This window comes from Rana temporaria, chromosome 2, assembly GCF_905171775.1.
Source record: "Rana temporaria chromosome 2, aRanTem1.1, whole genome shotgun sequence".
NCBI lineage: Eukaryota > Metazoa > Chordata > Amphibia > Anura > Ranidae > Rana > Rana temporaria.
In genome coordinates, this window is record NC_053490.1 from 78873347 (window position 1) to 78889709 (window position 16363).

The window sequence follows — 16363 nt, forward strand, 5'->3', positions numbered from 1 at the left end:
AACATGGAGTTCATGGCTGGAGCATCCAGAAGAATGGTAGAACAAGTCAACAAGTCTGCATACATTAAATGATCAGTTTTGGAAGGGTTGGCCTTTAGAATGACAACAGTGAAAAAATTAAAGGAAGACAATGATTTTCATACAAATGAACTTTACTAGAACACAACCCCCCCCCCATGTATATACAGTGCCATACACTACACAGAGTAGTGGAGAATTACAGAATAATCATACCTGAACAAACTTTTCAATTGTCTTAAGTACTTCCATGTTGAACTGCTTGCCAGGAATGAGAGACATATCCATATGGCTCAAAAGGCTGTAAATGATTTGCAGAAGCGACTGTTGCATGCTCGGAAGGCCTTTTTCAAGCAACTAAAAAACGAAAAACAAAAAAACACACATTGGGGATATATAAATGCAAAAAAGCAATACAGTACTATATATTCTACTGCAGAAAACTGCCAAGTTTGCGTAGCAGATGCTATTTACATTAATATTATACAGTTCCAATGTATTTGTTTTATGGTGTATCTCTAGACAAAACCTTTTGTTTGCATTGGGCACATGATTAGACTCTCTGTTACGTGTTTATTGCCATCTGTGTCCCCAATAGGAAGACTCAGTCCCCTTTCTATACTGGTGACTATTGTCATCTAGAAAGAGAAGAGGAATCCAAAATGTTAAAGTTGTTGTAAACCCTTACATAAACCCAATGAAGTGACTGGCCTCAAGTGATACACAGAGAATAAACAAATCCTCCTACATAAATCGTACCTGTTTATTTACACACATCTTTGCCCTGCATTCATTAAAGAGGTTGTAAACTCCCCCCCCCCACCAAAAAAAACAGCACCAGCAGCCCGTTTCTTCAGTGCGCATGTGCCGATGATGTCGGCAGCAGTGCATATAATGAATATGTCCAAAAACTGTGCAAGTTTAGGAAATATTCAAGGTACCTATTGGTAAGCCTTTTTATAGACTTACCTGTAGGTAAAAGTGGTGTAATGGGGTTTACAACCACTTCAAAAGTGCAGCATTTACACAGTAAATACTAATGTCTTGTGCAGTTAACACCAGTCTTCTGGCACTTATCTAATTTCAAATCAGTAAAAAAAAGTTGCCTAAGGCCTCTTGCACACAGGAGTAAAAAGTACCACGTTTTTTGAAGATGAGTGTGTATATATATATATATATATATATATATATATTATACATCAAGTAGTGCATGAGTAATGGACGCACGTTTATACGCAAGAAATTTAGGCTTGTATACGCTTATGCGTCTTTACATTCCACGTACAGTCTTACATCTATGTGCAACTAGCCTTAGTGTTTAGACCATACGCAGTGGTGCCCTGTCCATTAGCATTGAGTTTGGAGGCCACCCAAGTGTGTTAGAAAAGTGAATGGCTGCACAGTGGCTGCATTTGATGGGAACAGTGGTGGCATTTGATGGGCACAGTGAGGCTGCAATTGATGGGCACAGTGAGGCTGCAATTGATGGGCACAGGGAGGCTGCAATTTATGTTTTTTCCCCAGTATTTTTCAGAATTTTTAGTTTGTTTGTGCCCCCCCCCCTCCCCTAAAAAAAATTTGAGCACCAGCCACCACTGCCCATATGGCTCCAAAGAACAGCACACTGAAATCAAATTACTGAAATCAGGATGCAACACAGGCAGATTGCCTGGTGCAAACAAGAACGAAGCTCTGATGCAACAGTCATATAGAGTAAGTGATATTCAGACATTACCTCTGCCAAGTAGGTCACCATATTGAGAGTGATGTCAGTAAAAGCTTCATGTAGGTATCTGCAGACCACATTTACCCATGTGGCACATTCTCTTGTGTAGCTGTGTGTCTTGTACAGTGTCATGACATGGGCAAGGTTGGATAACTTTGGGTTCTTCTCCTCCAGACAAACCTATAGAAAGTGACAGATTTGTTGGGTTACAGTCACTGTCAACAATATAGCCTAAACATAACAATGATAGTGAGGATGTTTAAATATCAAACCTGTGCAATCCTCTCAGCTGCTTCTTTGCAGAAATGGTTGGGATTTTCAAAATGCTGGATCAAATGAGGCATCAAACACAAGATATTCAGGGGAAAGCCTGCAACCAACAATAATGAGTCATGTCAGTAGACTGAACACATGTTAGGGCTTTTTGGAATTGCAATACACAGTAACCAAGAATGACCTTTCCAAAAATCCTTTTTTTTTTTATTTAATTCATCTTATGTAATATTCACATTTTCTGAGATATTGAATTTGGGGTTTTTACTAGCTGTAAGCCATGATAATCAAAATGAAAAGAAAGAAAAGCTTGAAATATATAATTCTGTGTGTAACGAACGCATCTATATAAAATATATGGAGTTTCACTTTTTTTTTTTTTTTAAACACACTTAATTGAACTTTATGCATTACAATGCATTGTTTTGCGCAAAGCTTTGCAGTGCTGCATAAAAATGCAGACATTCATTGAGGGAGATTCACTAAAACTGGTGCACACAGAATCTGGTACATAGTAACCAATAAGCTTCTAGGTTTTATGAATTAAACAAGCTGAAGTTAGAAGTTTTTGGTTACTATGCACATCTGAACCAGATTCTGTGTGCACCAGTTTTAGTAAATCTCCTCCGTTACGTTTTCTATGTGCCCTTTTTCCTATGTACACTCTGAGATTGAAAGTTAAAAGGTTAACATATATGCATACGTGCAAATATGTGTTACCTTTACCATCGGATTATCTATATGCCATCTTTCCTAGTCTGCTCCTCAGCATTAATTGGAGATTCGTTCTGCACTCCTGTGACCCCTTTTCAGCAGACAGAGGGCTGAGGTCCGATGTCTGCTGACGTCACAGAGCTGATCTAGGCTCAAGAAGGATCGTGACCATATGGTCAGGATCCGCCCAGATCCCTGGACTGGCATCTGGCTAGGGAGCTGCTGAGAGCCTGAGCTGGCCACAACCCGCCCCCCACCCCATCGGACTGATGCTGCATCCACCCAAGTATGATTCCCTAAAAAAAAAACAGTACTTCTCTTTGAAGCCATTTGTTACTTGTTTTAAAAAAATATAGCTGTGCATACCCTATATTATATGGTCAATTCATGCATAAATTAGAGTTCTGATTTCCTGGAAAACTTCTCAGATGTTGGATTATACTATGCCTATTGTATTTCTCACCACTCAAACTGATTGTACCACTGCTGTCTTCTTTGTTTTGAAACTTAAATAAACGTCATGTTAAAAAAATCAATATAAAATATAGCTGTCCACAAAAAAGAAGAGAGAACACAGGACAGGACTGGGAGGAGCTACACTGTTCTGTGCAGTGGTGAACTCTGCACCTTATGCAAACATAGGAGCAACATGATACACCAAGAGGTGTCTAAAGACTATGGTGTGCGTTTAATAAACCGTGATAAGCCGAGATCATGATGATCACCACTTATCTCAGAGCATTGCCGGTTTAATAAGCTGAGATAAGGAGCAGAGAACATGTTCTCCCCTTCTCATCACAGCACATGGCTGTTTTGTCACAAACGGACAGTTTAATAAACTGAGATCTGAAGATTTCACAGCCTTTCCACTGAAATACAGTATCTCCCTTCCAGATTCATCAGCTCAGAGGTGGAGAATCTGGGAGAGAAGCTGGTGTGATAAGAGGAAGAAGGCTTATTTCTTCCTAATATCAGCACCAGTGGGTTAAAAATGAATATTAACAACATATTATCACTTGTGTGTATATAGATACTGTATATATATATATATATATATATATATATATATATATAATGTGTGTGTGTGTGTGTATATATATATATATATATATACACACACACATATACATACACACACACATACGTGTGTGGATATATATATATATATATATAGTTATCACATGTCTGAAAACATGTAATTACATGTTCTTTAAACTTTAGTTTCACTTTTTGAACTCAGCTGCACTGTAATCTCACAATATCTCACGAGATTATAGGCAACCCACCCACTTTTACACAGATCTCAGAGAAAACACTTCTCTGTTCTCCCTCTGAGAACTCAAGTTCTCAGTTTGTTAAACTGGCTGCAGAGGCAATAATTTTCCTCTGAGAACTGCCAAGAACTGAACTGAGAAAAAACTTCTCAGTTTATTAAACAGACACCTATGTCCTTTGGGCTGTGAAGCTTGCGAAACTGAAGCATACAAGTCAAAGAGAATCCCACCTCCTGTACTGTCCCTGCACAGCAGCTGGGAGACTCTCTGGACAAGACATGTTTTGCATAGCCCAGAGAGCGCCAGTGGGGGACCCGAGAAGAGGAGGATCAGGGCTGTTCTAAACCACTGCACAGAGCAGGTAGTTATTAAAAAAAAAAAAAAAAAATTTGTAATAAAAATTGTAGGTTTAATATCACTAACTGCAGCAGAGAAAAATCACATCTCCTGCCTGCCAGACAGGGCTGTTTTGTGTGTAGAGGTGTGTGCAATTCAGAACTGAACAGAAAAACAATTTCTTCGGCCAGTACAGCAGCAAACTCATATGTATTTTATCTGTCTATTTAGCAATTTGCCTACAATATAGCTTTAAAACTGCAATTAAATAAAACAATCACTTAATGGTAACCAAGCCATCGTGTTCATGGATGATCATTTTACCTATGACTTGTGTTGAATCCACCATAGAAACCCGAGAAACTGGGGTCAGCATACTAAAGAGCTGAAGGGTTAAGTCTGTAGTTGTAAGAGATGTGAATCCTTTGAGCAGGAGTTGCTGCAGCCCCGAAAAGTCTGTCCATTTTAGCTGCCCCTGAAGCTTCTCTAGCTTCTCTCTGTTCTCTGACTTGTCTAGGGGCAAATGGGACAAAAGCTTGTTCAGTAGCCTCAATGCCATCAAATATTCAAACTCAAAGTCTGATTCCATCAGGGCAACAGCAACCCAGAATATGGTGGACAGCAGGTTGGTGGGATTATTGATGTGATTAGGATCAGTGATGTTGTCTTTCAGTGATGATGAACTCCTGGTTTTTGGAGAGAAACCTTGTTGAGTACAGGCCTGGATCCTGTCTAGTGTAGCGCTACGTGGAGGGTCAGAGGACTTGTCTGAAACGCCAAACTTTTTAGGAACAGAAAAGCTTCTCTGGTGTCGGTTGCGCTCAGATGTGGCTGTATTTCCACCAACAACCCCAGAGTTAACGTTCAATTGTCCTGTGCTCTTCCTGTTTGCATTTAATTTGGCATTTGAGGCCAGATCAGGAGAGGATGACCTGTAATACAAAAAAATATGATGGTAAACAACATTTATTATCAATCAGGTAGAAAGCTCTAATGAGCCGTGCCCTCCGATTTCTCTTGTACCAAATTGTATTGAAACTGTAAAGTCTGCTTTCATTTTGTAAAGCACTGTGCAAACTGTTGGTGCTATATAAATCCTGTATAATAATAATAATAATAATAATAATAATAATAATAATAACAACATGTTTTTAAGACCAGAAAGGACTGATTTGTAAGCTATGATGTATTTTCATATTAGTAATTATAACATTTATCTGGTAATGCACTTTTTATGTAATTTTCTCATGTTTACTTGCTTGGTTGCTTATTCACATTTTATTATTTAAAAGTGAAATAATTTCAATAATTATTTCTAAGGGGAGCTTCCAGATTCTGATAAGCCCCTCCCCCCCATCCGGCACCCCCATAAACACTGGGCCAGGGTTGTGCGGAAGAGGCCCTTGTCCTCATTAACATAGGGACAAGGTGCTTTGCCAGGGGGCATGTGGCCTAGTATGGTTCAGAAGGATTGGGGGCCACGCTGGTATTCCCCCATTCCTGCCCTGCCAGGCTGCATGCTCAGATAAGGTTCTGGTATGGATTTTGGGGGGGTCCTCACACCATTTTTTTTTACATTTCGCTGTCAGCAGTGAATCGCCGCTGACAGCAAACGAGTAACTGGTTGTAAAGTATGCGACATGTGCCAGCTCCTTAACTACCAGCTATTCAATGTACCATTGCAGAGAATCTCCTTATTTCCTTGGCAGTACACATAACAGGGAGCAGGAGGAAAATTCTTCAAAATAAATATTTCCTGTCTATTCTTATTTTGCTGACAACTCTAAACTACTGTATTCTCCCTCAATCACAATGAAGGAGGTTGAGTCTCTTCAGTGAAGACACAGGCAGCTATAAAAAACAGACATTCCAACCCTACTCAGTCAGCAAGGCAAGGCTAAAGGTACATTTCGGTTGATTTACTAAAGGCAAATCCACTCTGCACCACAAGTGCACTTGAACGTGCAGTCGCTGTAGATCTGAGGGGAAGATCTGAAATGAGGGGAAGCTCTGCTGATTTTATCATCCAATCATGTACAAGCAAAAATTCTGTTTTTTTTCCCCCTTGTATGTTCCCATCGGATCTACAGCGACTGCATATCCAAGTGCACTTGTAGTGCAAAGTGGATTTGCCTTTAGTAAATAAATCCCATTGATTAATTCAGTCCTGAAATAAGCCTAGACACACGGCACATCCAGTACAGCACTGGATATAGTACATACAGTGCACCAGATTTTCTGAGCATTGTTTCTGAAGTCTCTTCTACCATCAGGAAACACAATCCTGACAATGTTACAACACACAGTTCAGCCATCATATTTAGGAGGTTATAGCAATGTAGTGCAATAGGAGGCTATTTGGTTATGTTTGCATAAAAATGCCTCTGGTGTCTGAGGTAATGCTTCTGAGCTTGACAACTGTGTTATGGTATGTGGAGTCAAGTGTACAGCAAGCTGTAAGATATGCAAAGTATTTCAATCCAACAGCCAAACAAAAGAAGGGCAGCTGTACCAGCTGGGATCAAATGGGATTCATTTATTTTTTCTCTACTGTGCCTGAAGCACACATTTCAGTTTTCAAGGTAATTGGGTAAAATAAGTACTGCTGCAGTCCAGAAAATCCACATAAAGACAACAAGGCAAATCAAGGCTAAAATCTGATTTCATTGGTGTAATGCACAGACATTTGTGTGCTGACAAAGGCACAATTGGTGTTATTTACTAAAGGCAAATCCACTTTGCACTACAAGTGCAAAGTGCACTTGAAATTGCACTGAACGCGCACTTGGAAGTGCAGTCGCTGTAAATCTGAGGGGTAGATCTGACATGAGGGGGAAGCTCTGCTGATTTTATTATCCAATCATGTGCAAGCTAAAATGCTGTTTTTAATTTTCCTTGCATGTCCCCCTCAGGTCTACAGCGATTGCACTTCCAATTGCACTTTCAAGTGCACTTTGCACTTGTAGTGCAAAGTGGATTTGCCTTTCGTAAATAACCCTGATTGTATATCTTTTCTGCCTTAAAAAGCTTACCTATTCCCGATTATTTATATTTAGCCATAAGTTCCACTTCATCCCCACGCAGCAGCTTTCTGATCACGTGATGGCTTTGATTGGCTCTCACAGTGGTCATATGATCAGGTTAGCAAGAGCTCAGTCAGCGTGCAGTTATTGCATGTTCAGCACACAACCTCGGACCACTGTGGATATATATGTGCAGCGGCAGGGTCGTTAAGGCCCACTCTACCTACCACTGCAAATATGCTTTACACTGTCAGGAAGAGGTTAAAGCCGAGTCATGGACAAAACAAATACAGGCATACCCCACTTTTAAGTACACAATGGGACCAGAGCATGTATGTAAAAGGAAAATGTACTTAAAGTGAAACAATACCTTTTTTCACTTCTAGGGTGTAGTGGGGGGTCAGGGGCTGTAGTGGGGGATCAGGGGGCTGTAGTTGAGGTCCCAGGGGCTGTAGTGGGGGTGTCAGGGGCACACTGGAACAGGGTGGGCTATACTCTCTGAGCTTCAGCTCCTTCTACTGTGGCTGCAAAATGTCTGTACAGTACTTGTAAGCCACTTTACATACACTCATGGGTATGTCCTTACTCGCGAGTGTATGTAAAGTGAGTGTACTTAAAGCGGGGTATGCCTGTATTGTGTAATGGGGAAAATGTATTCTTACTTAAAGCGGGAGTTCACCCATTTGTTAAATTTTTTTTTTTCTCCCCTTAGCTTCCTGCTCGTTCGGTCTAGGGGAATCGGCTATTTGTATTAAAATATGAGCAGTACTTACCCGTTTTCGAGCTGCATCTTCTTCCGTCGCTTCCGGGTATGGGTCTTCGGGAGCGGGCGTTCCTTCTTGATTGACAGTCTTCCGAGAGGCTTCCGACGGTCGCATCCATCGCGTCACTCGTAGCCGAAAGAAGCCGAACGTCGGTGCGGCTCTATACTGCGCCTGCGCACCGACGTTCGGCTTCTTTCGGAAAATCGTGACGCGATGGATGCGACCGTCGGAAGCCTCTCGGAAGACTGTCAATCAAGAAGGAACGCCCAGTCCCGCAGCCCATACCCGGAAGCGACGGAGAGGATGCATCTCGTAAACGGGTAAGTACTGCACATATTTTAAAACAAATAGCCGATTCCCCTAGAGAAAACGAGCATCCATCTAAGGGGAAAAATTGCCCTCTAAGGGTGAACCCCTGCTTTTTTTTTTTTTTTTTCTTTTAAAGTGTATTTTGTGCGTGTACTCGAGAGAGGAGCCGGACTGCAGGAGTTGGGAGTAGGCAGGCCTCCCCCAGAGGCAATCTGCCACCTTTCTCCATGCCCCAGGTGGCAATGGCGGGTGTGTGAGGGGGTCCTCCCACACAGCCCGCCCTACCTGCTCCGCTTTGAAGCCCAACGGGGCAGAGGGACTCCCTATAAGGGAGTGAGAGGATTAGCCCGCTCAACCAGCCCCATTAGTCCTTCGCCTCTCTTTAGAGACCGCGTGGTCAATGTGCGTGTGTTAACCCAATTTAGAGTGCGTGTGTAGGTGTGGTGGTTTTTGTGGGAGGGAGGTGGGCGTACTAAGCACAGGCTTACCTTGCATAGCACACCCACCGGGAGCCGGGCTGAGACCACCAAACTCAATTCACATGAAGCCGAGACCGGGATCCGAACCTCTAGCTGCAGAGGTGAATGGCTTGTCAGCGCAGTGCCAATCGCGTTGAGCCACCGCAGCTTCCTAAACCCCTGCTTTAATCGTGGTGAATTTGTGTTTTTTTCCAGCTTGAAACAGCACCTGCCTTTGTGCAGGAGTTTTCTGTATATAAAACCAATTAGTGCTTACTGCACTCTGCTCATTGATGTGCCAGCTGAATAAGGCCAACACAGTTCACAGCAACTGATGAGGAAAGCTTCTATTCACTTTTAATTCTAGCTTACACAGATGTGTACATTTTTTCCTAGGATTAAGGCCTCACGCACACTGGACGTACAGCAGCTGTTTTTGGCAGTAGACGTTTTTTTTTCTACAGTCATTAAACACTCCATCATGTTATCCTATGTGCCCATGCACACAGACTTATCAGCAGTTTTGGGCAGTGGCGTTTTTGAGCAGTAAAAAAAAACAAAAAACTAGTGAGTTCTAAGAGACGTTTTTCAGCTGTAAAAACGCTCTAACGCTGATAAACGTCGATAAATGCTCAGAAACTTCACTCGCCGGCATTTTTTAAAGTTTTTGATCCACTGAAAAAAAAAATATTTTCTTCATTAAAAAAAAAATGATAAAGCTAATAAACGCTAAAAACGCTATTGCAAAAACATTGAAAAAAGTTTAAAAACTCACTGCAAAGCTACTGGTGTTTTTATAACGTTATTTTAACGTCCAGTGTGCATGAGGCCTTAATGTTACGTATTGTCCTGAGCGAGTTCAGTTACCTGCGCTGTGAATGGGTGCAGACATAGCTCCCACATACACAAACAATTATGACAATGTCACATACCTTGACAGGACAGCCAGTAAATCACTGTTCTTTAGGCAGTCTGATAAATTATCCACCGCTGCTTCCAAAGTGAGAAGAACTTCCATGACATAACCCTGAAAACAACATTAAATTAAAGGTAATGGTAAAATCAAATATTATTTAATTGGTCCAACATTGGTTGTTTACACTAGACCAGTGGTTGCCAACCTTTCCGACCTCACGGATCACTAAACTCACAATTTTGAATCCCGTGCACCACAGACATGAATTTTACATGCCTTATACACACACAATGGTCTGGCTCCCTGCCCCCTCACCACTCAGTGGCGGAACTACCGCCATAGCGACCCACACGGGTGCTATGGGGCCCGCAGCCGAGTGGGGCCCGGTGAGTAGGGTTGTCCCGATACCGATTGAAATCAATGGGAAACCGCGGTATTAACCCTTTTTCGGCCGCTAGCGGGGGTTAAAACCTCACCGCTAGCGCCCGAATATCGCGGTAAATACGACGGTATAGCCGCGATACAAATAGCGCGGCTATACCGTCACTGCGGCTCTATCCCCAATGTGAAAGCAGCCTTATACACACAGACACACACAATGGTCTGGCTCTCTGCCCCCCCCCCCCCGATCACACTGATGACTTATACACACAATGCTTCAGCTTTCTGCCCCCCTCTGCATCACTTACACAGGCTTATCATTGGATCTCACCTCCTTATCCAGCCATGTGCTCGAGCTCCGTGTTCCCTCCTACAGTCTGTGATCAGAGCTGCCACTGGAAGTCCCCTCCTTCACCTCCCACTTTCTGCACTTCTCCCGACGCTCCCCTCTGAGTTTACAGAGGAGGCATCGGCTAGTATCAATACTGTCAGCGCGCATTAAGGACAACACTGGGCGGTATACCTCCGCCACAATGTTAATCTGCGGCAGAGCCCTCGTGGACCACCAACATTTTCTCACGAATGGTCCACAGACCAATGGTTGGCGACCACTGCATTAGACTATATTTGGAAACGAGGCCTAAAACTCACCTAATTCATTACTGTGATGCAGTCAAATTACATATCTAGTAATAAACATGGCTCTCTTCATACTTTTCTTCTTATATTCCCTGGGATGCCAACAAATATTAATGTTGGACTCCAGCTCTCACACACACAAGTTCTCCTACAGACTGAAATGCCCTTCTAAACACTGCTCCCTGAGCAGCGTTGTTGACTAGATACTGTTCAGGGGGGCATGTTTAAGTGCTGGCTGCTTCTTAAAGAGGAACTGCAGTCTGCTCACATAACTTAAAGAAGAAGGGGCAAACTGGGCACGTCCAATTTCATCCTTTCAAATATATGCTCACATAACTTGTAATAAAAACACCTTTGCCATTCCGAAGCTTCCCTCCAACAGCTTTGCATATTATTTCATATATACTGTGATTTTGTACCTGCCAAATATGCTGCAGAAATCTCCCTCCACTGAGTCTGGCTGCATACATTTAAACAGTGGGCAGCTGAAGCTGCTGCCTGTTCACTTTCTGGATTTAGAAAGACACATCTCCAGCTCTGCAGCTCTCACTGGCCCTCTTTTGACTCATCCCCCTCCCTTCCTGGCAAACTCTCACAAGAGGGAGGGAGCGAGAGCTGTGCATGATGTCATAAGCTTAGGCTAATGACCAGACAAAAAACAGGACGTGGGCTATGTAAGGTATTTACAGGCAGAAAAAAAAAATGTTTTACTATCCAAAGTTAGGAACAACAAAGGCAGAAGATTTAATAGATTGAAAGTTGAAAAAAATTACTGAAGAGCCGCTTAGTGCAAGATTCACCAGCACATGGTTTTCTTAACCCTTGGGGCAGATTAGAAGAAAAGGGGACATATATAATATGGTATATTCAGCATGACTGAGGGAAAAATAAATCAAAAATGCGCAACCCGAATAGTTACTCAAAGTGACGAAAAAATTGATGAACAAAATATTAATGTGTCACAAATCATGAATATTATCCTATACAAATAATGTAAAATGTTTTACATACACCATATTCAGCATGACTGCATTACAAAAATAAATTACGGTGGTTCAGTTTGGCTTTTAACCTGAATGCTCTTCATTCGCTTTTCCATGTAATCCATTTTTTTTCATATAAATCTGCCTAATACATGTTATTGTTAAAAACTCTATGGTACTTGTGATTGACCAAGTGATGGGTAATATGAGCAACATATCTACATCCTGAAAGGGGTTCCTAAGGAGTGGCGATCTGTGTTCCCTTTGGGTAGATTCATCCTCTCTAACTGTCCTGGTGACTACAGTCATCGAGACAAAAATCCAAAATTTAAAGATGTCACCAGAACATGGAGGTCATGATAAACTTTCCAAAGGAGACATTTGTTCTGTAAAACGGTCTTGGGCACCTTTCAAATGGGCATTGCCGGTACAGAAAAACCAGGCAGATGAGACTTGTGTTTAACGAACCTCAGCTGTCTGTCAAAAACCAAGCAATGGATACTAGACAACCTCATACACATTGCCACAGGGGCTTTGTATCACAGTGCAGCAAAAACAAAAAGGTAGGGCACGTCGCATTCAGCAGGCGATACTGCCTGCCAATGCAACCCAAGAAGTGAATGGGGCTGTGCTGCAACCACGTCCAATGAAAACCGTTGAGGTGCAGTAAAGCTGCAAACAAAGTGATCACAAGGGATCATGAGCAGCATTGCCCATGTGAAAGGGGCCTATGAGAGAATTCTCCTCACTTTGTAGCACTTTCTCTCACTGAAGCCCTGTACACCAGATTGGATATCTGATGGAATCTAATCCGATGGATCTTTTTGTCGGATATCCGGTGAAGCCGACTTTCATCAGCCTTGCCTACACACCATCGGTCAAAAATCCGACCGTGTCCAAACGCGGTGACGTAAAACACTACGACGTGCTGAGAAAAATGAAGTTCAATGCTTCCGAGCATGCGTCGACTTGATTTTGAGCATGCGTGGATTTTTGACCGATGGACTTCCACACAGACGATCGTTTTTCTATCCATAGGAAAAATGTAAAACAGGTTCTATTTTTTTTTTCCACCGATGGAAAACAAACCGATGGGGGCCCACACACAATCGTTTTGACCAATGAAAACAGTCCATCGGTCTGTTTTCATCAGACAAACCGATCGTGTGTACAGGGCTTTACTGTTGCATCGCAGGGACAGGAAGTAAAAAGAAATGGGTTCTGCAGTTGTCACTGCAGCCTTGAATTGCCATAACACAGGAATCATGTTGTGTGGATTGTAAAAACACACGTCAGTGCAGAAAGTAGGAGAAATGTTCACAATACCTGAATTTCATCCCCATATTCTCCAATGACTTCCACCAACCTAGACAGAAGGTCGGATAAGGCATGAGCAGAAAGCGGCTGTTTCAGAGCTCGTAGGATCTGGAACGATCGACCTGCGTAATGACGGGAGGAGCTGGAAAGCGCAGTCTGTAAAGCCACTTCACTTAGGTGCTGCTCCAAATGGAAACCTGTGGAAGAACGCAATACTCCCGTTTATACAATATTCAATATTTAGACTTTTGCAGTGCTATTCTTTACCTTGTTTGGGAGTAAAGAAAAATAATTAACTAACAATTCTTAAAGCAGTGTTCCACCCATGATTTTTTTTTAAGTCAGCAGCTACAAACACTGTAGCTGCTGACTTTTAATAAGGACACTTACCTGTCCTAGGCGCCCGCGATGTCGGCCCCCCCGAGGCCGAACCCTCGATCCTGGCAGCTCCCAGTGGCGCCATCCTCACTAAGGGAAACAGGCAGTGGAGCCTTACGGCTTTACTGCCCGTTTCCTACTGCGCATTCGCGAGTCTAGCGGCGCTTTGTGAATGGGCGGCTGCTTTCTGTGATACACACAGTTCCCAGAAGGCAGCGCGCCCCATTCCCCAGAAGACAATGCGGGGAGGACGAGGAAGAAGACCTGCTGTGATACGGAAAGAGGCAGATTAGGTAGTTCCGCATAGCAACCGCCATTTCTGGTAAGTAAAAAAAAATATTTTTTTCAATATTTTTCGCAGGATTTTGGTGTCTTTTTTTAGGGTGGACCTCCACTTTAAACATTACTTTTTAGTCATGCAAATGTAAAATATTGCATATGAATATTTAATGCCTACCCCTTGCAGGCAGCAGGGTGTGAGTGAAAGCCTAATAATCCATTTTGAACAGTAGATTTAATACTATGCTGTGAATAGCCTGAATATGCATAGTTCAAATCTGCAAAATGTCTTCATTTTTTATTTTGTACCCCATTAAAACGCCACCCCAATTGTTACCTGACTTTGAGTCTTTAAACACAGACACCAAATGGCGCAGGAAGTTAGTGAGCTGTTCTGCACTTCTGGAATTTTGATTCTTGGGTGTAATATCTTCATGACACCAGAGAGGACCAAAGGCTCTGCAGTCAAATACAAACATTTAAACGTAAATAGCAGCAAATAAAAAAAAAACAACCCACAATCTAGAAGTATAGCAGGTATTTATAGCTAGATGAGCAATAACATATGGTGATATTCAAATGTTGCTTTATATATATTTTTTCCTTTCCCTATTTCTTTTACCGATCTGGCAGCAGATGGCGCTAGTGATCTCCATTTGCTCAAAACATGCTTTCTCAAGAAGCAGGAGCTTCAGAAGAGAGTATTTCACAGATCGCTGAAGAGCCTTGCAGTGTTTTGGGATTAAAGGAATGAAAATAGATGTAAAGAACTTTGTCTTCAAAAACATTCAATAGTGATGTTCGCATGTGATGTAAATATAAAGGATCTCCAACCATTACATCCCAGGGTTAGATAGATAAATTTGCCATGGTCTTATAGTTAAAGCAAAACTCCAGCAATGTTTATTTTTTATCCGCAGTGAAAAACTGAAGGCACATTACCATTTTGGGTGGTGTACCACCAATTTGAACATAAACGCCCACTGAGAGGTGCAATTCACCATTAAATACTTTTATAATTTATCATTTAATCCATGGAAGCACTCAATTATCTCTCTACCCATACCGCTATCTAGGTGGAAGGCAGCGCCACATACCCCAACATCTACATACAAAAGACAGTGTGGCTTCAGTATAAAAATTGCTGGCAGATGGAGTATTTTTTTGGTAGAAGACATTTTGCATGCCATAATAATCCTTTACCCGTCTGCTAGCAATCTTTGGAAAACTGTACATAGACTGTGGCATTTGCACAGCACATGTACACTCCCAGCATTTGTAAGATCCCAAGAGTGCAGCAAGCTGGTGGGATTATGTAATTGTAGAGCGCATGCAAGGAACTGCACACCCAGTGGCTGAAGATGGAAGATGCTGTGTCAGAAGAACCAGCAGAGAAAATAGCAGTGTGGCAGAAAATGCAAACCCATCAGTGCTGGAGGTAAGAGATTTAGCAGCCCATAGATTATGCAATTTTCTTTCCCTCCATCACAAGTGGACGGAAAGAAAAATCGCTCGATTCTACATCAACACTGACTGTGGAGGGAATAATCAAGCGTTTTTCAGTCTGGCCACCTGTAATAGAAGGAAAAAAAAACGCAGAATCTATGGGCACTTACCTCCAGCAGTGCTATTGTGTTGTGGCGGTAGCGAGCCATCCCTGCCAGCAGAACAGAATAATTCCTGCTAGGAGTTCTAGCCTCTGACAGTAATTGTATGTAAAATAATCCAACAGGCTAGTTGTACCCAAGTTGATCGATGATTTGACTTGGGCACAACCAGCCTACCATAGATGGATCAAATCTTGGCAGATCCCTGCTGAACCGGCTGATATTCGATCCATCTGTGGCCGAATTTAGTGGTCATAACCCTGTCACAAATGTGGACACTTCAGACTCAGCATTTAGTGAATTCTGCACAGACAGAGGTTATCTTCAGGTAAATCCCCACATGGCATACAGACAGCTAAAGCTACAAAGCAGTACATTTTCTGTTAGCCCTGGTTCACATTGATGCTACTTTGAAATCGCACTACTTTAATTGAAGTAGCGCGATTTCAAAGTAGCAAGGTCAGCGCAATTTCTAGTGCTACTTGATAGACATCTGTGTGCCTTCATACACAGGTGTCTGTTGAAGTCGCACCTGAAATCGGCAAAAGTAGTGCAGGAACTACTTTTGCAAATCGGTGCAGCACCGCAAAATTGGTGTCGCACCGATTGGAACAGTGCATTGCCTCCAATAGGCTGTGAATTGTCATGCGATTTGATCTCTCAAATCACAAGACAAATCGCTCCAATGTGAACCTAGAAAGTTGAATTTGGCCCACACCCTTCCACCTTCAGGTCAATGAGCCTTCTCATCATATTGAAGGGACCATAGTAAAGGTCTGGCGCTGAGAGGGAATGGGGCCACATGTGGCTTTTAAAGGAAAAGCACATGGTTTGTATATAACTTTAGCTGACTAAACTCTGGATTGCTTTGATATGCAGATTTAAATTTGCAAATTAAATAGCACTACAATTTATGTGTAAAATCAGCACAGACAAATATAATGAACACTCCTTTAAATACCAAGAGG

The 16363-nt window shown here is 42.2% G+C and overlaps 1 protein-coding gene across 9 annotated transcripts in view; it reads right to left on the bottom strand.

The window, feature by feature from the left end:
* The window catches only part of FRY (FRY microtubule binding protein), a 362513-nt gene that overhangs the window by 70103 nt on the left and 276047 nt on the right, over positions 1-16363 (bottom strand). For all 9 annotated transcript variants that reach the window (XM_040340443.1, XM_040340444.1, XM_040340446.1 and 6 more), the window contains 7 exons: positions 14126-14247; positions 13141-13328; positions 9828-9922; positions 4666-5273; positions 2017-2114; positions 1754-1924; positions 235-375 (listed from right to left, as the gene is read on the bottom strand). In XM_040340443.1, coding sequence (XP_040196377.1) covers positions 235-375; positions 1754-1924; positions 2017-2114; positions 4666-5273; positions 9828-9922; positions 13141-13328; positions 14126-14247 — 1423 coding nt within the window. The remainder of the gene's footprint in view (positions 1-234; positions 376-1753; positions 1925-2016; positions 2115-4665; positions 5274-9827; positions 9923-13140; positions 13329-14125; positions 14248-16363) is intronic.